This window comes from Vanellus vanellus (assembly GCF_965231255.1).
Source record: "Vanellus vanellus genome assembly, chromosome: 1".
NCBI classification, from domain to species: domain Eukaryota; kingdom Metazoa; phylum Chordata; class Aves; order Charadriiformes; family Charadriidae; genus Vanellus; species Vanellus vanellus.
The window spans coordinates 46,213,935-46,238,535 of record NC_138905.1 but is presented as its reverse complement, the minus strand read 5'-3'; the positions used below and the strand labels follow the sequence as shown (position 1 = coordinate 46,238,535).

Here is a 24,601-nt window from a genome sequence, read left to right as displayed (position 1 = left end):
TAATTTCCACTGAAACTTCATAGAGAAACTGCATTTCAGAGGGAGGAACAGTAATTAAAAGAATAGATTTTTTTTATGACAGAGCGACTATTCTCTATCCATGAATTTTAAGGCATAAGTGACATTCATAGACCTCTGTTGTTATTAATAGTGTGTTTGGCTTTTTGGTTTTGGATTGTTGTTTTGTTTTTTTTCAAATTGAATTGTTAAAGACTTTCCAAAGGGCAAAAAATGCTGTGAAAAGATGGTGGTTGAGAAGAAAGAAAATATCCTATTCTACAGCAGCAATAAGATGTATTTTCTAGCATTCTACATCTTCATGTTGTCATATATAAATATTCCCTGCTACAATAGGAAGAACAACCCTGCATTCCTGAAACTGTGGGTGTGCAAAAGCGACCCTTTGTTGTAATGATTGGCTTTGCATATCAAATAAAAACCAGAAGAGGGAATTGATTTAATATAAGGAACAATGCACTGCATTATACACTCATGTACTGTAGAGAAACTTATGGTTGTGGTTGCAACAAACATGACAAAGTCATAAATCAATCAATTCTATGTAAATTTAATTTCTCATTGTAATAAAAAAAAATACTGGGTATGCAGGAACATCTGTTTTCAAGAAAATTAGAGACAAAATAAAATATATTTCTCCAGAAAGGGACAAAAAATGCTTTGCTGACATGAAAAAAAATAGAAAAGAAAATCTCTACTTTCTGGGATTTCTTGGTAAAGTAAACCACGGTATTATTGGGTTGAAAAATCTGTTCACCTGTGTTAAGTTATTCCTGAAATCAAAACTGAACTCAAGTTTAGCCGTCAAAGCCAAGCTCCATTTCCGCTAAGCTCAAAACAGAACCCATGGCTTAAAACTACTCAAACTCTGCAGGAACACATCATAAAGCGGATTAGCTTTAGAGTTTCAGACAAACAAAAATATCCATCTAAACATAGAATGTCAGCAGCTAAGGGACTGGTGATGCAAAGAATGATAGCCTTATGCACACGTTCTATCAAAAAAAAACAAAACTAAACCCCACAACTGTTGTCACTGGACATGGCTTCCACACCTGTTTTTTCAAAACAAAGTCTTAAATTTTTTTAAACATAAATTTGTGCTCAAATGGACACAAATTGACACAAATTTGTAAATATAAACAATTTAATCTTCAAACCTTGCACAGAAAGATCTGTAAGCTCAGTAATTACAGTAAGTAATTACGCTTTGTCCCTGAAACTATACTCAAAATAAATGAGCATACAGCAAGCGTGCATGATTTAATCTATTTTGTCTTACACCTTTCTAGAAGGTCCACTCTGATGTTTCTGCCATTCTGAAATGCTTCCTCATATGTGACCTTCAAAGCTGTCTGACTCTAGAACTGTGGCACCACCAAAGAGCCAGTGCACAATGACAAGGTAAATATGATAAAACACAGAATATATGGAGAAGGGAGAAACATCAATTTGAACACCAATGCAACCATAAATGTTTTCTAATCAAGTGGCATAACTGAGGAATGCTTTCAGTCTTTCATGGGGAATGTATTGTTTATGTCCTAAACTCTATTATACCGTCTTCTGAGGCTACTATTTCTGGCTGGAAATGTTTGTGTTTGATTTATTACTATACCGAAAGACTTAGAACTTTTTTGAAGTATGTACTGCTTTTGCGGGGGTTTTTTTTGTTTGTTGTTTTCATTCCTTTTTTTTTTTTTTTTTTTTTTTAATTTACTGATGCACACCTATTCCTGTAGTTTATCCTAGCATAACTCGAACTTGAGCTTCCTTCTTTGTTGTTGGAATAAAGTCTGTCACTAGAATTCTTAGTCATTTCCACAAAAATGTCTGCACCTCCTCCCTGACACCTCCCTCCCCACCCCCTGCATAACATCAGATGTTAATCTCAGAGAGATTAAATATTCAGTAGCTGTGTGAAACACAGCAAAGACTTTTCAAATTCCAGGGTGGGACCAACTGAGGAAGCCCATATAACATCTGAGTGGGGTCTCTCTTTTATTTCAAAGGTCCAGAAATATAAGTTTCAAAAAGGTTAAGTGGCTACAGGGGATTCTCTTTAGATCACCCACAATTTATTTCTAGATCTCCAGATTCTCTCACTAAAATCTCTCCTTTGCAACCCTTACGGATGCAGCACAATAAACAGAGTAATTTGGCTGTGAGTGACTGTTCTCACACTTGAACTGGAGGCAAAGTCTCCCACACGCTGCCTGCATTCACCCGTTGGGCGTTGCTGCTATGGGAATGCCTACAACAGAGTCCCAAGTCAGATCCAAATGAGCTGGCATATTTACACAGAATAATTTAGTGCCTTACCTTTATACTTATTCAAATCCCAGGAGTAATACAGCCCTCTGTGCCAGCTACAGCAAGCAAGTTCAGATGGGCCTGTTTCAGGCAGGGGGACCAAAAAGCCAGCACAGAGCTGCTGTGTGCCTCCATCAGAAATTGAGATGTATCAGGTATCTGCTGCCCAAAAAGTGCGATGCTTGGAAGAACAGAAACATCGCAAACACCACAGAAGGCAGACAGAACAGGATCTCACAGAGAAGGGTTTAGGGATAAGATGCCAGAGCAGGAGTTCAAGCACATGTTGAGACTTTCTTTCCATGAGAAAGGAGTGACACAGATCAGATTATTCTTTGCATACTCTGTATCCATCACCTGCCATTTCATCAAAACCTACTTAGGCAAGGAATGACCACATCTGAAGGCGGGGGGTGACCTTTGATACAAATAAGGCATGACAGTTGATTTTGGAAGTCAATGACCCAAAGTGCTCCGCTCATGCCCATCAATGTTTTTCAACCGTAGGGTAAATCTGTCAATGCATGGGACCCGAATGGAACAGAACTAGGAAGGTATGAGAATATCAGTGTTAGGTCCACTGAGCTAAGAAGGCTCTGTCCATAGAAGATTAAGAGAAAACCAAAAGGTCAAAGAACAATGTCACTTCATAACATCTCCTGTGCAGGAACGCAGCAGATTTGAAAGTGAACACGTGACACTGTAGCATGAGAGAAAGGTGATCCCAGACATTAAAAAGACCGTGTATGTACGTGACGTCTTCTTTCCAGCTTTCGTAGCCAATTACACATTTTAGAAGCAGTTTTACAGACATCATGTTTGTATACCAATATAAAAATAATTTATAAATATATCTTATTCATCAGCTTTTATTCCCATAGAGTTTAGAAACAACAATCAAATATGTTAGTTACCATACCCCTTTGGCTAGATATAGTGAGTAGAAATACTTAAAAATGCTTCCAGAAAACCTTTTTGAAAATATTAATTGAAGCATAATTGCAACAGTGTATAGAAGAAAGCCAGCTGTCATAGGTTGTAGTCTACTTATGCTATACAGTTCTCCCAAATTCGAATGTCAATATAACTCATTACATTAGAATAATATATATTTTAAAGTGTTACAGTAACAGATAAAGGAATGCACAGTGTATTAGTTATCAATGCTTTATTATTGAAAACAAAATTGAAATTCTCTTATCTGGCACATAAACAATTATTTCTACAAAAAGGAAAGCCTACAAATCTGATAATTTATACAAATAACAGTCTTTCAAAAAATAAAATTTTAATTTAGTAAACTTGTCTTGTGCTCTTTTATTTTTTTTTAGCACTGTCTGCAATAATCCACCATAAATCCCTGAGCAGAGAGACATATTTTAAACATGTTTTAAATTTATCCCAAAAGAAGAAAGTTATCAAGCCCAGACCTATATTAAAAAAATCTATTCAGGGACATTCTTGTTAAATTTATGCTAGTCTTTTTTTTCTTTCTTTTCTTTTTTTTTAAAGAAACAAACCAAATCAGTCACCAATGCAAGCATGACACTGCATCACAGGAGTGCTCTCCCTTTCCCCCTTTTGTGCAATGAATAAAAACTACTAAACAAGAATGAGTACAAGTTGAAAGAGACAAATAACATAATGAATGGTTAAGACCAAGAAGCCATCGAAGTTTGATGGCTGTTGAGCAAATAAAGCTGCAGGATACCACAGTTTTATACTGAGTTAAGTTATAGTTACTATCTAATTTATTTCTATACTTTTTTCAGAAAGTCAGTAAAGCAGGAGAATAAGTTCAAGCTACCATTGTATTCTAACACTGGGTTCAACGATAAAGTAGAAATTCAACTTTTGACCCTTCAATTTTGCTTTTCCAGCCATAACATTATTTGAGAAAAACTTGACACACTCCACAAAACCAAACAATCTTGCCCCTCTGGCCCTTCTGGTAGGCCAGTTGTAAACTTAGCAACTCAAGGTATTTTAGCGAGTAAGAGGAAAGAAAAGGAAACAGACACTACTACATTTTTTTTACTATACTGACTTTGAAACAGCTACTCTCCAACCTATTTCAATACAGATTTAAAATCCAAGTGTAAGGGGAGAATGACCAAGAAGGTAGAGTATAACTCAAGTGCCCCCTTTCCCGTGAGGTACACACACTAAGCACAAAAAATCCAAGGAAAACCAAATAAAAGAAATAGCAACACTTACAGACTGTTGTGTTAATGGCAGGTAACGTTGCTGCAGTCAAGTAATAAATAAATAAATACAGCAAAGTATTCTTCTCTACAGTTTTGCTGGAATGGTGCTCAACAGTTAAAAAGCAAAAAAAAAAAAAAAAACCCACCCAAACTTTCTCAGTAATAAAGAGTTTTTAACAGAAGATCCTGAAGAAGCTTCAGTTCAAGGTGCTCTACCACTTTAACGTTATATCTACCATTATGAAGAGAACACTGAAGCAGATACCAACAGGTCATTAAATGAAACAGTAACTTTTCTTACAAGCAATAATACTTATTCCAAAGAAAGAAAGCAGTTAACAAATGGCTTGGAAAAAAACTGACTAAAGCTTCAATACACTGCAATTTAAAATAAATTATTTTTACATTTAAAAACCGAAGACTAAAACAGTAACTAGGCCAGATCACTCTGAACAGAAATAAATTGAACCTCACCAAAAGCATATTTAGATATTTGATAGCTCTGCTGCTGGCACACATGTCAGAATACAAACAGAATGCTAACATTTGGTTAGAATCTGAACAGGTAATGTTTTTTAAAACACCACCACTGTAAAAAGTAACTGGCAACCACCTTCACAGATTTCTCTTGATCTACACTGTGTTAAGCATGATCTAATCCAGCCCCTTCAGTTATTTGCTAGCCTCACCAATATATAACGTTCCCTTTCCTCCGAGTTGCTCATGAAGCCTCATTCGTAGCATATCCAAGCACTAATATGTTCGAATTATACTTGGCTTAGTTATTGCAAAAATATTGTATGCAGAGTTCAGTTTAAAGTTGGTCTTATCTGACAGCAATGTAAAGAGAGTCAAACACATTGTTCAATAACAACTTTTTTTTTTTTTTTTTCTTAAGAGGACAGTCTGACCATAGTCATTTGATATCAGGGCAAACATCAGTCTTGCTTGTATTGCTAAATCATACCTCTGGAATTTTTGTTTGTTTGTTTTTTGTTTTTTTTTAAGTCACTCTACATGCACATCTGATGTAGAATACGGGCAGTTCCTTGCTTATTCTGTCTAGCCCACAGCCATTTGACTGTGTATCTCAAGAAACCTGCACTAAAACTTAACAAGCTGAAATAGTATGCATATTCTCTGTAAACAATTATGAATGCTGTCATCTAATCACAAGTGACAGGTTTGAAAAGAAAAAATAATTGGCCATATAAGCTGTGAAATTGGTAAGCAAGTGGTCCTAAAGTGAGATACAGCAGCATTAAGACAAACTGCAAACACACTGGATTTAGTACACATTTTAATGAGCTACAGTATCAGCAAAATACTCCAACCTATCATTACCACTTTTACTCCCATATGGCTTAGTGTATACCGTACAATGTTCCCTTAGTATTTCTGTGACAGTATACATTTCAAGTACCCACCCAAAAGTAAGCGATATGGGATTTGCAATGATTTATCAAATATGCCAAACCACCTTCTCTCAAGTGCTACGGTTCCAAATATTTTTTGTGGGGTAACAAGTCCTTCATGAATATCTCAGTGTCTCCCTTTTTCTATTTATCTAGCAAAAGAACTTATGCCAAAAAAGCAGAATAGCTTCTCCTAGCAGCAATTAAGACCTCTGATCCTTGTAGTCCAGTTCAATGAGTTCTCTGATCGGACAACCGTGTGGAAGTTCTAGTTCGTGGTTTTAATCAATTTAAGAAAAAAATAGTTCAGAGTTTTCATCATCATGTTTTGGATGTCTTCAAACCTTGCTTCTCCATGATGTTCCACAATTTGCGAAGATTGGACTGAGTGATGACATCATCAGGTTTAAGTTGAAGAGCAAGGAGGTAGTTTTCTTCAGCCTCTTTCAGTTTACCATTCAGATGGAGAATGGCTCCAAGATTCATTAGGGCAGCTGGATACTGGTACAAAAAAAAAGGGAAGGAGAAATATTAGGAATAGTTTCAGTTTCTCTTTTCAGACAATCTTCTTCCACTTAAGCAAATTATTCCCTTATGTTTGCAGATTATTCATGGAAGCAATTTAGCAATTTAAGCAAATAGAGATAGCAAGAAAAAGTTTCTAAACAGCTGCTGTATACTTTGTGCTTTAAACAGGGCAAGCTCTGGTGTCTACAGATATAGACTTCTCTCTTTAATGAGAAAACACAGAACACAGAAAGCTTTACATGTGGTAATGTCGGCATAGCACAGTTTCCAAGAGAAAATTAAAGTAATCCAAGAGTGGATTAAAGACAGGAATTTAATTTTAATTCAGCCCATTGCCAATAAAGAGTTTATAATTGTTGGGAATAGTTAACACATTGGAACTCATCCCCTTTTTTCTCTTTGTCTTATTATAACTAGCTGAAAACACGTTTTGTTCTCAGATTCTAAGGATGTTCAGGGGCCCTAAGATAACCATTTAGATTCAGGCTGTGGCAATTATTTCTTAATGAACAATTGAATAAAATTAACAATGGTGGAAACACATGCTATCTTAATAACAAAGATGTGAAAATTTCATAACAAACCCATTAAAAAGCTTCTTATGTTACTAACCGTTTTCCATCTTTCGCTAAGACAAAATGTTTTTTGTTTTTATTTTTTCATCTTTAGATTATTCCACTATGAAACAACAGGCTGTTCAGGATAATTGAACATGCCTGGTTACTGGAGTTAACAAATATTAGAAGGGCAGAAAAGCAGATTTATGAAGCTGAAGTGAACAGTCTAACCTACCTTCTGGAGTACCTGCGGTACTCACATGCTGGTGAGAGCACAGTAAAGGCATTCACCAAACCAGTACCTTGCATTTTGAAGAAAAAGAGTAAAAAATACTACACAAAGTTCACAACAGTTCTGTTTTCTCCCTCAGGTCACTATGATTTCCAGTAAGCTTCAGGAACACTCACTTTTGAAGCCACACAGGTTTGTCTCAGGGGGTAAGTCTGAGACATACCTCTCCACCAGTGAGTTAAACTCATTACTCTTACCCTTCTGAATTCTTGTGTCCAAAACCTAAATTTTATAATGGAAATGTTGTTTAGAAAATTCTCTAGTTTTATATCCTACAAATATTTCATATTTTGTTCAGCTTTCTTACTGCTTCTCACCTATTAACATATGTATCCCAAAAACTCATAAAGAACTGTGACACATCAAATTTTCAGAACTGGCTTTCAGTTTCAAAATTAAGCAAAACAAAATGAGTTCAGCCCTCCTCATTGTAAACATCATAATGTTAATGCAGTGGAATCTGAAGATGTTATTTTTAGATTTAATTTTTCTTGCTTTACCCTGACAGATTATTTTCACCATTCCTAAGTCAGTTAGTTCCTTCTACTAAAAATCAAAACAACAACAAAAAAACCCTAGCTGGATTTTATAGTTTTCCCAGTTAAATACTCTCCAAAATTTCCTCTTCAGTCATGTTCTGTACAGAGAAGGAAAACTAAGCCCCTGAAAAGAAATCTTTGCTATGGGCAACACATCTTGGCAGCCACATTATCATAGCTCCACATTTGCAGTGCCAGTCTTGCATGCTATTTTATAATGGAATAATACACTGCTTAATTGCAGATGTTCTGGGTGCTAATTGAAGTGATGCAAGTGAAGAATGACTGGAAAACAGCTCCACTGTACACGGATGGCTGTCTAAATATCCACATATTTTATTCATTCATTTCTTTTTAGGCTTAAAATTGTTTGAGAGAATTTTCTCAAATCATGAGTAGAATGGTTCATTCCCACTAATTGTGCACCTTATTTGTCTAATTAGGTTATGAATCAAACGTGTTTTTTTTTTCAAGAGGACAGTTACTGATACAGAACTGTCTTCCCACTTGAAATATAACTATGCGTGTAAGTCTGCATCTAGACAAAACTTACCATGGATAAGGATTAAAAAACCTTAAACCTAAAAATACTTGTATTAAATAAGACACATGTTGAAATGTGCTCAGGGCTAAATCTACAGCATCTACACAGTTATTGTGCAGGAAGTAACACAGTTGTCTCATACGGCTTCCAGAAATCCTCTCCAGTTCCTTCACATCCCTCTGAAAATATGGTATGAGTATGGTACTAATCAAGTACCCTAAAGAACATTAAGATTATACGCCTAGCTAAGAAAACTCTTCTGCTATCATGTCTTTAATTTGATGTGTCATTTCACGAGAGGAAGCATTGAAAACATCTAGAAAAAGAACAAACTGCATGCCTTTTAGCTGGACCTGAATTTTTCCAACTTTTACACGTCATTCCTGGTTTCCAGGACACCCAACAAATTTTAGGCCATTAATGTTCTCAACAAATGTGTTCCTGGAAAATGTGAACTGATAACTCATTTCAGGTAGTGCTGAAAGTTCATTCCAACTCCTCCATGTTTCAAATGAGGATTACGGAAATTCAGGATTACGGAAAGAACGCTCCCTAGCCTTCCAGGGTATCAACCACCCTGATATCTACAGTTTATTGTAACGGTCGCAAGAATTTTGGGTGACTGCAAGATTATACATCAGTGCCATCACTCTCTGACAGCTATAAATGATGGTCTGAGGACAAGAGAGCAAGAGATATTTGCTATAGTTTTTCTTCACATATATTGTCTTTTATTAAAGACAGCTGATAAAACTTTTCAGTACGTTAACAAAGGCAGTCGGCAGCTACCAGTGCAATAACATGGGACTTGTAGCACTGTATAACAAATGACACCACCTACTACTTCAGAGACTTGAAAGGAGAAACAGGCCAGCCTTCATTTCCTTTTGGAGACAGATGCTTTACATCAAAAAAAAAAAAAAAAGCTGACTGGCACTTCTATTGGGGTTATAAATGCTGTCTTTTATGGTCTATTGCGAATTATTCCCTTTATTAGCATTTTTATCGTGGTGTGCTTGTTTCCTTAGTGGTTTTTTGGGGGGAGTAGAGGGAGGTGCTTGTGGGGAGGAGGAGAGAGGAATAACAGAGTAGCTAATGAATAATAAAATAGCAAAAGGTATGCACTTAGTTGCCTGGGGTGTTTTTGGTTTACATTGAGGACAATTCTTTCAAACTTTCTCTATACTACCAAAATAAAAGGAGAGTCTTGGGGCATGCAAAAATTTTAATATAAATTAAAGTCCTCTCTAAAATTAGAGAACTATGGAATTTCCAAATAATTCAAAATGATTCTGAGTAGTACTTCGGGATTACACTAATGTAACCAAAGTACAGTATTGGACCCACAAACAGAATGAATCTTAATGACACAGCAGATGAACTCATTCCTTGCTCATCATCTCTGGCTCCACATACAGCAAATGCCACTTCAGAAGAACAATCCCAAATGGAAGAAGACAAGTTCACTCCTACATATGCCTAAGAAGTTATGGAGAGAGAAACAAATACACAAACATGTAACCTAGCTCAAAAACACCTCTTGCATGGCAGACAAGTATGAACAAACAACAGCCCCAACACAAGCAATGAAATCTGAAATTGTTTTCCCCCAAAGCTCTGCTTACAGTTGACCTTCTCTGCTCAACCCCGCAGAGGCCAGGGCAACAGATTCTGAGATTAAAGTGCATTTTGTTGCTGCTGAGGTACTTATAAGGAAATTCACGCCAATTTTTACTCCAGTAGAATCACAAGTGCAAACTACTTCTCACTTAGCCATTTTAAAAGGTCACTGAAAAGACGTTGCCAATATTCGTCTCGCTCTTAATGAATTACTGCAGTGCGTGATCTTGTAGATGTTTCAAAACAACCCCAGGACTGTTTAATGAATAATGTAATCAGCATGGCCAAGCCATCAGAAACACAGAGGCTAAGTGTTTTGTTTTGAAACAGTGCAATTAAGGACACTTGTTCTTTTAAGGATTCCTGTTGACTAAAGTCCATACTTAAAGGAGGGCATAAAATGTCATTCACATGTGACTATTTCGTCCCAGCACTTCTAGTTAAATATGGGTGAAGAATTCAGGTATTTCTGTTTGATAACTGAAGATACCTAGGAGGCACAATGACTGAGTAGTGAAGCAGCAGAGTATTAGTTGTAGAATGGCTCACTAAGTGTGAGAGCAAAGCATGGGGGACAGCTTCATCTTATCAGTGACCATGGCACAATGTGCTATCATGCCTTTTTTATACTCCTACAGTGATGGCAAAAATTTCCACTTGAACTTTTATTACCGGTGTTACTGCTGTAGCACAGCATAATATTTCCTGAAGCAATCAAACTGTCAATACCTCCTTTTTTATCATTAAAGATAACCGTGGACACCAGAATCATTTCAGGGGTAGGACTTGCTTTTGACAGACCTCACAACTTTTGAGTAAAACCATGACCTAGGAGTTGTCCCAAGATGTAAGCATACTACATGGGGTGGGTGGAGAAGGTAGAAGGAGAGGCAGGGGAAGGACATGCAGCGAGATGATTGCTGCCAAGAGGCTCTTACTCTCCAATGCAATACATTGACAACACTGTACACATGACACACGGAAGTAGACCTTTTTCTAGGAGCGACCTAGTGTTGTTAGATAAGCCAAGTGCCAGTTATTCTTTCCAGAGACTCATGTTTCTACCTGGTTCTCTATGCTGTAAGGCTTCTTAAGAACTGCAGTTTGCGTATGCTATGTCTGGTATTTTGTTCCAAACAGCACATGAATCACAACTAAGACACTGATCTCCAGTAAGTTGGCTAAGATGACAGGAGTAAATTGTAGAGGAACAGATAACTTGGTGCAAAAAGCATTCTAGAACAAGATGACAGGATGGATGGCAAAATATTATCCATCAGGGAAAATAAAAAAGCCTAAGATTCAGAGTTGAGAGGGATTTCCTGTGTCATCAGCCCAGAGAGCAAAACATTCAGTTCTGCTGGAAAACAAAAAAATCATCATCTTTGAAAACTCTACAATGGATGAATACTCCGCAACTTTTCCTCTATGACAAGTTAAGTACATTATTTAAATTGCAAGTTTGTTCATGAGCAATTTCTGTAAGTATGCTTTTGTGTCGACAACAGCTTTCAGCTTAAATAGGAAGAGGGGAAATGAAGAGAGAAAAACATTCTCCCTGCAAGCACTAATTTGAATAAACATTGCGAAGAGCACAGTTTCCACGGTTGTATTAGTCAGAAATGGACCTAAATGTTTCTGCTGCAAAGGGAGCGCGTGTCCCAATCTAATAACTTTAAGACTGACTAACATACATAGATATATAAATCTAACTAACAAGCAGCCTAGGCTGTAGAGGGGAGTGGATCCTTGGATTTGGTTATCATTAAGAGTACTACATTGTTAATGCTGGTAGAGAACAACTTTAGTTATTTGTATTTCGTTCAACAAAGTAATAAATTATTAATCTCTAGGGGAGGTGAACACCCTTCAGAAAAGAAAAAAAAAATAAGGACATAAAAAAAGAAAACACCCCAAAAATAAAGTAGATAGATAGCTTCTGTTGAATACTATTTATGCAATAGTTTCAGGTTAGGATAATATACCAAGTTAGTAAGGCAGAAGAACTGCACGAGTTAATACGTGGTCACCTTCACAACCAATGACACTACATAACTGTTAGGTCACGTACTTTTCTTAATTTTTTTTTTTTTATTATTTTACATTTGGACATTGTCATCTAAACATTCAAAGCAGATGATACTTTAGCCTGCCTGGTGAAAGGAGAATATATATGGAAATTGTTTGTACGCATCTAATCTTGCATGCTTTCAAGCACCAGAGACTACCCTGTGTAAAACTGCAAACTACAGAATATGTACATTTAAAACCAGAAAAAAAAAAAAGCAAAGGCTGTTTTTTTTACCATTTTTTTTATATTTATGGGTGGCAGATGTGGGAGTTTTCATCCACAAGCATTGCATGAAATTATTCCGTTTGCTTGTAGATTTAGACATCATTAAGGAAACCCACAGCTGTGAGTCGGGGAAGAGTTCTAGACTTGGCATGGGAAGGAAGCATCAAGCAGTCTACTTTGATTCTCAAATTATCACATCAATAGGGGACATTTTAGCATCAGTGTTCTCCAGCCAGTGGAGATGTTTTTCCTCAACATCTTTTTCATCTTAGCCTTCAGAGACTGCTCATAGTTTTAAAAACACGGTTATCCAAAACCAAACAAGCATATATGGATATATGTTACATCTTGTTGCTGAAAAGCTACCTACCATTGGCCTTTTTATAAATTCAGAGTATACTGCTTTATACATCAGTAAATTAACAAAAGCATGTGTTACAATTAGTAAACACTGCAGATCATAACAACAGCTGAAAAAGTCCCACAGAAATGTACTTACATTTGTAATTTCTGTGTAGCTAGATTTTTTCCCCCAATGGCCATGCATCAGTTGCTTTGATTTATGCTTAAAAAACCTCCTAGTAATCGCTCTCAGTTTATATCAAAACCGTGATGGACATTTTTAGATAACTTACTTGTATTAACATAATAAAAGCTGAACAGGAACATACGTTGCAAGTATTTAATAATATGGCTATATTAAAAAAGTAAACAAACATTTTCCAGGCCTGAAAGTGTTTCTAATTAAACTTCTTAGGTTTCCAGCTCAAACGTTTTCATCAGTATAGGCCATGATAATCTTACCCAATTTTGCTGCCACTTTAGGATTTCATTAAAAAAATCTTCAAATGACTTAATTTTTGTTTATAGAAATCCAACTGTGCTCTGATGTCTGCAATTTGATAATTTTAATACATAGTTACAATTATAGTATAAAATATTTAACAAATTCTTTATCTAACACTGGTATGCTGCATGCTAATTAGGAAGTCTGTACTACCAGCAAGTGAAAAACTTACTGAATAGCAATGTCATCTGTACTACCGTACTGACAAATAGAAATCGCTCAAAATCTTTCAGTAACAGAATTTTATCCTATTAAGAAAAAGCAAGGGTGTTTAAAAATGAAACTGAATCTGTTAGAAAATTTATTTTTGCATGCACTTTCTTTCTGAGTTGTGGGAACCAGAAAAATAAATGGCTTTGTGTTACTGCCTAAAGAAAGATAAACCCCACTTTTAATTAAAAAGAAATGTGAAGTGTTAAAAGAAACATGAATATACCCTACTTCACCCAGCAGCACACGTGCAGGGCTGATTAGAATAGCTGCCCATATTAACACAATCAAAACTGGCTAATCTTCAGAGAAAACTCTAATTTACAAGTCATCTGAGGTTATGATCACAATTATACTCACAGTATATATTACTAGAATCAAAAAAAGTTCATTTTTTTCAATCAAATCTCATTGGAAAATAAAAATGACTGCTGAGAACGAATGCATCTTCCATCTATACATCTGCCCAGATACTGATCAAATACATCAGTACCCAGAGAAGGTTGTACAGTTTTTCAAGATGCATAGCCACAGACATATGAAGTAGTGCATTACAGCTTCCATTTTTGAGTAGAATAGCCAACAACTGAAGTTTCGGAAGGAAAAAGTTTTCATTTCGGGTCTTGAAAAGTTAGGAAAGTTCTAATTAAGGAAATCTCAAAATCACTAGATTTCCAGCGTTTTGATTCAGGTTGTTCAGATGAATGCTACGTGTCAAAGAAGGTTTTGCACCTTTGGCTGACTACTGTAGTCAGCCGAATTCAATGCTTGAGAACTAGATTAATACTGATATTGCTGTATGTTTTCCAAACCTTTGTAAGGTATAGCTTTCAGGCATACTGTTTAAACCATTATGCAACTTGACAGACTTGCTCTGAGCACAAAGAATGAGAGTCTTGCTAATTTGTTCAAGGCTTATTCCAAGCCCAATCGCTATTAAGAAAGCCCACAGAAAAAGCATGATATTAGCACTACAGAAACAGGAAAAAAGAAAACACTCAGAGATTATGAAGCATTGTAGGATATTTTAGCCTTCATTCCACCCCTCCATTGACACGCTTTCTTTTGACTAAGTTTCCCTGGACAACAGAATCAATCCTTATTCCTCTGCTGGTAGTAATTTCACTGGCATGAAAGTACAACTGATGTCTATCACATGAAGTGATACAATTTCCATTAATAACATGGTTTATTAATAGCGTCTGAAGGTATTTTCAAATTGGTCAAAACATGCAACGTCAGCCTGTGGAAATGTTACCAAGGCAAGTTTGCAAACAAAAACTAACTCCCTAAGTTTGTAAATAAAGGAACTACATTTTCATTACAGAATAGACACAGCTGAAAATGCTTGAAAAAATCTTCTTCATAAATATTTTCTTTTCTGAAATTTCTGCGTGGAAAACCTTAAAGTATTTGCATATCAATCCTTTTTTTGCTTCCCTTTTGTCCTTTTTCATCTGGCTCCCATCGCTCCCATGCTTGTTGCATAGTGCAAAAAGGTTATGCCCACATTTCGTCTTGACTTCAGTTCTACTCACAGGATTGTGAGAGCAGCTGAGAAAAGAGGCACATACTATTGGTCCTTTGCAAAATGCTGAATTACAGTGCTTCATGTAATTCAGAGGAATCCATGCCTTACTTTTTGTCAGCCAGTATGTACGTATGCAGGTGTTCCCTATACAGCATTTAGCAATTAAATCTACAGTACTTATTAAAATTATTAACTTGCACTGTAAGCGCAAGGATTTAATTTTGATTCTTGTAACTTAAAGTTTTTAAGGCTGTAGTTTCTAAACTTGGTCTTTTGATCACTAATAGTAAGACCACTGAGCTATTGGTACAGAATTTTTCAAACAGAATTAATGAAGGACCATGTATTGATCTTTCAAAAATGATAAAAAATAAGTCTGATAATTTAGAATGTATTTAAATGCAGTTAGAATGTGAAGAAATGAAGTAGAACTACTGAGTTACAATAAAACTCCACCAAATAACTCCACCATAAATATATCAATCATTTACTCCACGGCGTCTAAGTGACACACAGCAAACCTTCATATGGAATTTAATTTAGGGTTTTATTGTGGATTTTTATTTTTACTGTTGTTGTTATATTGGAAATTTTTTCTCTTTTCTTTCACACTATAAGTGTTTTCAGTGAGTTTGAGGCAGCCAGATGCTGAGGCAACTGGCACTGTTACAAACCATAATGTCAGCTTAAAGTTACTTACTGTTACAGGAAGACATTCTTTACTGGAGCACCTAAAGAATTAGTAAAACTGCCACAGCTTAGTAATAGAGCTGTTCATCATAAAGAAGACATGTTTCAAAAGGGTAGGTACACTTGAATGTATATTTGCTCTCCAGTTAAAACTAACTGTGGTAAATAGAATCATGTAAACACAATATGCAGAGCTGACCAATATATGGTGGTCCAGAACGCCTCAACAAAAACGGGACCGCTCTTTGCGGGAAAGGAAAAGCCATCCGCCCTCACTGCATCTTCTCATTGGCAGACATCTTGTCTCTAGACTGTAACCTTCTCAGGAAAAAATACATCCAAACTGGTACTGAAGTTATTCTTAAAGACAATTTCCAAGAAAATTACTTCAGCCAGACACCTGCCACCCATCCACTTCCCAGCAGTCTGCAAAGATACAGTTCTTCTCAGGCAGATCTCAGACCGAAACCAGCCTTATTGTAGGGCATTTTTTCCTCTATACAATCACCAAGATACATCTGGAGGAGTGGGAGGGTGGAGAAGAATACCAGTTGGATCAAAACCATCTCGTAAAACAGAAACATCAGTTCTCCGGAACTTGTGGGGGGAAAAAAAATCTAATAGGATATGCCAACCCACAGCCAAAAATCATTCCTAGATGAGAAATACATCAGAACCATAGATTAGGAAGAAAATTAGGAAGTTATTTATTGCAAAACATCCTACTGAGAACGTACTGTTTCTGGGTTTATTTAATGAGCATTAAAAACACTTCCTTATCAGTTCTAATTGCATAACAAATTCATTGCATTGTTTCCAGAAACAGCACTAGAATACTCTATTAGGAAAAACCTTGCTGGATTCTCTTTTAATTGCGTTCAAACAGATGGTTTAATTTCTGAAATACTAATCTACTGCTGTGAGTTCTATATTTCATGGCACTTTATTTTTGATTGACACTGAGGGCTACATTTACAAGGCAAAGCCAATCTTGCTCTCTCCAGGAACTGATGCAGGCAGCATAGTACCCCCTGCCAAGTTACTATCAGACTGTGAATCACAATCAAGTGCATAAGTCTATCCACGATACATCATCTTCACTTCCACAATTTCAGCAAAGAGACTGCATCTTTACAAACTACTGCCTCCCATTGTCACAAAGCACGATGATTCCTTTCATTTGAATCAGTAGTACGAATCTAGGCTGTGACTTCGCAAAACTATTTTTTTAATTATTCCATAAACGAACATCACAGCCGAGTAGAAGCACAACTGTTGCACAGTTATTTTCATGCTGAAAAGCGATCATAGAAAAAAAGTTATCTGTCTATTAAGATGTGGATGAAAAACACTTAAATGCCAGATGAAACAAAACTGCAGTCCAAGAGACAGACCTAGCTGACCTCACATCCTTTTTTCTTCAAATAATTTTGATGATGGACTGAACATATCTATACACCAGTTAAAGACTTCAGATTTGCATAATGAAAATACATATAAAAAACAGAAAAGGAAATGTGAGGACATTAAGATTTCCATTCAAGTTAACCAAGGTGCAGTCCTACAAAATTTCTGAATCAAGGTCTTGACGATAGAATAGCTCAAGTATTATCTGGTATAAGAATTTCTTCTCTTTGGAGAATTTATGACCTATCCATTGAGATTTACAACCATCCAACGGGATCAGAACAGTGTTCTGTATCTAGGTAGATGCCCAGAGACAAAACACAGAATCATTTAGGGTGGAAAAGACCTTTAAGATCATTGAGTCCAACTGTGAACAGAACCTATACCTTGTGTGACTAACTTCTTAGGAAACATCATTGAACTAATAATAAATATACATGATTTTTGTGAAAACGTGGTCTTTCAGTTTTTGGAGATTTAATCACATAAACATTTTAGCCACTGTGGACAACAGAGCCTACAAAGGAAAATGAGTACGTAAACCAAAATACTCTGGGGTATTTATTTTTTTTTGTGAAGACTTTACTAGCAGCTCAAAGCAGCACCAGAGATTGCCATCAGACATACTGAAAACCTTATATGACCTATGTCCTACGAGAACAGCACATGGATTGTCAGAGAGTTTCTTTCTCTCAAATTGCATGTTATGCACAAAAATACTGTTTCAACCATTCTTGGTAAGAGTAATTGATGATTTAATGAAGGTCTAAAGGTTAATTAAATTAGAAAAGAGGAGTTAGTATATAGTTGCTTATTTCCAACATTTGTTCCCCCCCTGTTAAAGAAAAGGATGTCTATACATTTTACAGTTCACAAAAATGAACGATTCAGAAAATATATTACTCCAATAATTACAGTGTAGAAGGATTAATATTTATGGGAAATTTGTAAACATTTTCATAGCTAAAAATGAAACGAGAAGCACTCCAAGTTACCATGACAACCAGTTTCTGGCTTACTTTACAGAGTGTTTCTGGGTATGCAGCTTACTGTTAGAAAAACTTTACGTTAAGAAGAGTTCATAGCTGCTTGCATAATTTCACTTGAAGATATTGGGAACTACAGAGGCCAATTTACCTCTCACGTGCAGGAGAAACAGAAACAACATTAAACAAGTCAGTAGTATTATAGCAATGCAATATCTATGGAAGCAGAAGAAACTCAAACGTATTTTCATTTCAGTCATTTAGAACCTGTACAGACAAAACACTTATGTATTGATTAGGATATCAATGTACAACAAATTATTCTAGATGGGAAATAAACAGCAACTTAAAGGAATTTTAATTCAATTCCAAAGCTCACAATACACTGACCCAATCGATCTCAGGTATTTGCATATTTAACTGCTTGTATAATCAGAAGAGTACAAATGGACTCCCCACAGTCTAACTCACAAAACTGAAGCTGAGAACTGTAATGGCATGATTTCCAGCTTTCTCCCATGCATCTTACAGAAAGACGGATGACAATATTGAGAACCAGATTTAAGTATTTCATAATCACCCAACAGCACATTCAATCTTTGCTTTCACAGAGCTGCTACAATGCATGAGAAAACACACATAGAGCTTTTTGGGGTAAGGCTATAATATATTTTTATGTATTTCCCAAAGGAAATTCAGTGTTTTCCACAGCTGAGTAAATCGGTTTTCAAATTATACAATTCATCCTGGTATTGTGCTTCAGTATTACAGGTAAATATCCCCATTCCAATAGCCTGTGTTCTTTCTTTGTCCCCTGATGGAGATCATAAGGATGGGAAATGCTATATGGGGGGAGTTGTTTGTTTTGTCTGTCGTTATTTTGTAAAGTGGGAGGTACTAATCTCCACTACAGTAGGAATACTTTAAGATTCAGAACAACAGCCTGTACACATGCCTGTCTTGAAGCTGACAATCATGCATGACAAAAAAACTAAATGCGTCTTTAAAATATTTAGGAGGACCATGACCAAATATAATTGCAAATATAGAAAGATAATTTTTTTTTTTCAAAAGAATAAACACAGCTTTCCCCAAATAGCTGGACAGAGAGAACACATCTGCCTTGCACTTAGTCCCAGACAAGAAGGATGAACTCAGTATAAAAACCTGGAAGAGGTGAAGCAACAACAATAACAAAAGAAAATTAAGCTGGGGGTCCAAATTGAATGTACAAAGCTTTCCAGCTCTCTCCAGCAGAGAGTTCATGCATGGATAAACTCTTTATGTGGAGAAGTGTTGTTATTTCTGTGCAAACACTGAAGAGCCTTTCTACCTGAAATGAAGGGCAGCTTGCATTCAGTTAATGTCAATTATCTTGAATTTCTTCATTTTGCACAATCTTTAGGCTAGGTCAGCCTTCTGCTAGGCAGTCTGAAAAATGTCTATTCTGATATCAACTCTCAAAGTCAGTCTTTTATTGCCTGTCAATGGGAAAAGTCTACCCAATTTACAGTAACCGAGAAAGTGCGCTCTCATCCTTTTGAGATGAGAGAATGGTGTCCTCTTTCCTCTCAGGGTGTTCCACTATCTCTTCTCCCAGTGGAGCCGATCCATGCATAAGCCTGCCACCCCTGTATCTGCCTGAAGTCAAACTATTAAAAATATGCCATCTGGAAACACAGTTCACATCAGTCATGCCTATCTTCTCATTAGGAAGCCGCAGTACCCTTTTTAGTCTTGAAAAGTCCTGCAAGCCCTATAGCAATTAGTTCAGTCTTTAGGAAACAACAGAGCAGGAAGAGAGGAAGAACTGGATCCTGGGAAGTTTTCTTATTCCTCACACCTTCACCAGGAGAAAAGAAAGGAGGCATTTTCAGGAGGCCAAGAGTGCTGCTGGGCTGGAAGGAATCCACAGCCATTCATATCATTGAGGCGGAAAGTTTGGCACACTTGAGAGGAAGCCTTAAACAATGCTAAGCTTAGCAGCAGCTGGTGCTGGTAGTGGGAAGCTGGGCAGCCCTGACACAGGGCAGGAGAAGCTGGGAGCAGCTCGGAGGGCAGGCAGACAATCAGCAGAAGCTCTACCTGCACCCACAAAGCCCACTTTTGTATTTTCTGTAAAGTCAGACACAAATAATGGAAGACAACTGAACAGGTGAATCTGCTGGATGCTAACTACCTACAGCTCTGTGGTCATTCCATGGGACCAATATGTAAAGATAAAAGATTGCCATGTGGTCATTACTTCGAATAAACAGGTAAACAAACAGGAAAACATTTTAAAACAACGTTTCTCAACTGGAAAGTGTCATGCTTTGCTGGTGATAATACATGGTGTAAAAATCATATATGTACTGTTTCTCTAGAGGACTGTTTCTCTCTCTCTAGAGGTTCTGCCAGAACCAAGAGGCAGAATGGCAAGATCCTCCATTTGGGTTTGGATAACAATGGGCTAGGTAGACCGCCTCAAAAGAGCTGCGGGAGCAATTTGTCACAAATACATCACTGGCGAGGGATCTGCAGTATCCCTGGAGCAGTGTGAGGAAGACATTCAATCCAGGGAAGTGTGGAGCAGTGCCAGTTTTTTGTCAATTGAGGATCAGCTGCAGACAATTTAAGAATCACTGTTAACCCATCCATTACTGCCATTGGCAGCAGAACTAACATTGCAGGAGCTCTTAAAAGTTTTGTGAAAATTCTCCCTGGCAATAACAGGACGTGCCCCTAACAAAGCTGGCAAAATGCATTAAAGCCGCCTCCCTCACATTTACTCCTAGCCTGGTAAGCTACGAGAGAGAATTACTGAACGTTCAGGAGAAAGTCAAATAGGGAAATTTGGCATGGAAGTACCTAAGGAAAAAATACATAATAAAGCAGACCTTGGTTACATATGTTTCAAGACAAAACCCAACATCTACTTTATTTTTTAAAGATGTATGTACTGTGGGAAGTATATTCATTTTTAGAGGCCTTGCCATGAATAAACCCCATATATTAAGAACACTTTCCATTAGGAGGCACTGAAAGCATGTTATCTATAAGGTGGCTATAAAAATACAGTCAATTATCTGGAAATCACCAGGATTCTTCTTTCAACTCTTAGACAGCTCGAGGTAGAGCTTATTGCAAGCCTAGAGCCTTTGACATGAAATCTGTATTCCAGCATCGGGGAAAAAAAAATAAAAGAAGCACTTGTAGAAACTGCTTTTTAATATGATATTGTGTTAACTGATTACATAAACCCTTCAAGTCAAGATGGTTTAGTCCCCCACATCATGATTAAACCTTCTAGTGGAAATTGTATTTATTTTGCTTATAGGTACATTTCTCCTTTCCCCCTCGTTCTATGTGTGTGTCTTTATGTATGTTGTTACAGTAAGACATTTAATCAATCCCTTTTGAAGTGGTAGAGTGGAAACAGCTGTTTCTGACAATGTGCCGATGACATGGGGCTTAAAGCTGTCATGAGCTCCAGATTGCAAGCAGCACTAATATGTGGTTGGGATGGTAGTGACTTGCAGGTCATGGCATCTCCTTGAGGAATGCTTCTAAGCCAATCAGCTCAAGGTGGTGGCTCAAAGTCTTAAGGCTCTGGTGAGCTCTCTTTCATTTAATACTCTTGAGGTCACACTTCAAAGTGCCCTTTCTTCTCAAGAGCCATTGGCCATATGTGGGGGTTCTAGAGCAGATTTTTAAAGATTGGTTGCTTCAAGTTCAGACTTAAAAAATTAGAAATGCAGTTCTATTACACAAACGATTGCTTAAAAGTTGAATACAAGCTGAAGCTTAAGTCAGTATCTCACATTCTTGTAAAGAACGCCAATTTAAAGAGAGTTTCTGGATGACTGGTTTTTCCACAACAAAGTGAGCTTAAAGTTCACATTTTAGAGTGCCTAACAACTTGTGTAAAACAATTTCCTGGTTTGTGAACACTACAAGATGTAGGGCACACAGAAACAAATAGTCTCTGAATATAGACTTTCCTCAGCAATACTCCCACTCAGAATAATTACTGCATAAATGTCTTGCTGTCCAAGAAACTTACACTTTAATTTCTTCATGCAACTGAATTTGTTAAAATTAGACTAATGTGATTAACATACATCCAAGCCAACATTGCCAGAACAAACACATATGTTCTTCTCACTGAGAAGGCTCTAAAATGATTTTGGTTTTGATCATGGTAAATGCACAATGTGGGAATGCATTTTTTGGAAAGTACTCAAAAAGATCCAGGGCTGGGGAAGCTAATTTCTGTAGGTTACCTATAGAGTTGAAGGAGGAAAAGACTGTCCTTTAAGAAATGATTCATAGCAAGTAAAAGTAGATTCCTTCTCCGAACTGCTTCCTGGATTCCTCTCTCCCCCTTGGCTTTCCAAGGGAAAGTCAACTCTGTGAAGGCTATTTGGAAATAAATAGACATAATCTCAAGAATGCTTGGTTCTCCAGTGAAGTTTAAGACAAATGATTCCCATCTCCACAGCAGCACTATATTCTACAGAAAACACTGGTCTTCTGAAATTTGACTGGAAATTACTTTCATAGAGGATAACACACCTACTGCAAATAAGGCCAATCATGAACATTATTAAAATTACAGTTAGGTCTAACTCTGGAATAATAATACTAGCCAGATTTTTTTTTTTTTTTGAACCCAAGCTGCATTTCAGCTTGTGCTGCTATTGTACCAAAGTGTTTTGATTCTTCTATGCTCTGCAGAATGAAGGTGTATCCAAAAGCAAAGATGATGTTCAAGATGTGGATATACATTTTAACACACCTGTGCTGTATTGAGTTGTTCCTTTACTGGGTGTAATTTTTTTGGAAATTCTTGATTCATTGTAATAAAGCTTTTCGCAGAGAAAATAAATGGTATTTTCAGTATTTTTCAGTCCTCTCAGAATTAGTTGAATGATGAATGAATCACCCACAATACTACAAAAATAAAATCTTTCTATGTTTGCTTTCTTAAAAACAATGGCCTGCATGTTTCAGAGAAGTTACATTTCTCCTGGAACGGAATACTGTTTTTTCTGGGGATATTTTTAGCCTCCTTAGTCACAACTTTTATAAAAACGGATTAGTTGAATGAGAAAGTGACTCAGACATGAAGGCATATTTGTTGCTCACTGTTGTGCCCCAATCTTGAGACACTGAAATAAAAGGTCTCCTTGTTTAGGAGACAAATGCAAGAGGGGACAGTGCTGTCTGGAAAAAGCACTGAAATAGCCAACTAAGTAGCTCTGAAAGTCATAACTCATACGGCCATATAAACTAGACTTGGGTGTAGAAAAGCTCAGCAGAACAGCTTCTGGATCCAAAGAACTTGCTTATGTGTTGGGGAGCTGGTGAGGAAGTACTGTGTATGAAGCATTGCTTCATTCTAAAAGCAACAGGAACAGTTCAGAAACCAAAGAAAGGGATGCAAAAGGAAAACAATGCGAGAATGCTGAGAACAAAATTGTGTCATGGAAGTTCAATAAGCACAAAAATTCACTAACAATCAATAAAAGACCGAGTCTGTCATACTACTAACATCTCTTATTGCTGCTAAGGATGGTATTTTACAGTAGAGATGTTACACAACGTGTAATACTTGTAAAGAAATGGATGAAAGAGAATGGAAATCTGAGTTTTGTTTCAGACTGCACTACTTGAAAATCTCTCAGGAGCTAGGCACGGCTCTAAATTCTAAAGAATAAATGATAATTTGGTTGTCTTGGTACAGTGAATAAGAAAAGCATTGGTAACAGAGAAATGGATCTTCAACTTGGGATCTGGAGGAGTGATTGGGGAACCACAGGAGAAAAATACATAATGGTGAAAAAAAAAGCAGAGACCCAGTTTACTTGGGATCTTGATACAAAATTCAGTAATTCACAGGTAACACCACAAGCACCAGAAGGGGGAAGGTTCTTGTTAAACAGATGCTTTTAGCACTTAATTGTTCTAGGAACAAGGCTGATCTACTGCACAGAATGAGACCTCAGCGGTGCCACAGTATTCTCACCAAGAGGGAATTTGGAGACAGACCTCTTAGCAACTAACGTTATAACGGGTGCACAAAAATATACATATAGATATGTGTGTATATATATGGAATGGTCTGTGTACATGCATCTGTGCATTACATCACATTCACACATCTAGTATTTTGAATTTTCTATGAAGAAATGTTTCAAGATCATTAGTGACGGATACAAAAAAATAAAATGAAAATCCTTCAGCACTATATTTTTCTTGTGGATATTTCTTTAGCATCTTGAATCACATAATTTTGCTGATCCCTCATATTCATAAGACAGTGAGAGGATACACAGGCTATAACGAAAATAACAAAATGTGGGCGTTGTCAAGCTGTGAGGATGGTTGCTACACAGCTCTGGACTGAGCCACTGCCATCTCTCAGACAGTACCTGGGCACACTCTGAGAAGCTGGCTGCATCGAAACTTATGAATAGTCCCGGGCAAATTTAATTTACCAGATGTAGCTATGAAGTACACAGGATTTCACTAATTTGCATTCCATACTCCTTTGGAAAAATCAGGAACTTCTGTCTTACCATGTCTGCGTTATAAGGCATACTAGCTAGAAAACCTC

General features: G+C 36.8%; 1 protein-coding gene across 1 annotated transcript in view; it reads right to left on the bottom strand.

The window, feature by feature from the left end:
* Window positions 1-6,237: 6,237 nt before the first annotated feature.
* The window catches only part of TMTC2 (transmembrane O-mannosyltransferase targeting cadherins 2), a 258,797-nt gene continuing 240,433 nt past the window's right edge, over window positions 6,238-24,601 (bottom strand). Inside the window, exon 12 of the mRNA XM_082492526.1 lies at window positions 6,238-6,454. Coding sequence (XP_082348652.1) covers window positions 6,275-6,454 — 180 coding nt within the window. The 3' untranslated portion in view covers window positions 6,238-6,274. The remainder of the gene's footprint in view (window positions 6,455-24,601) is intronic.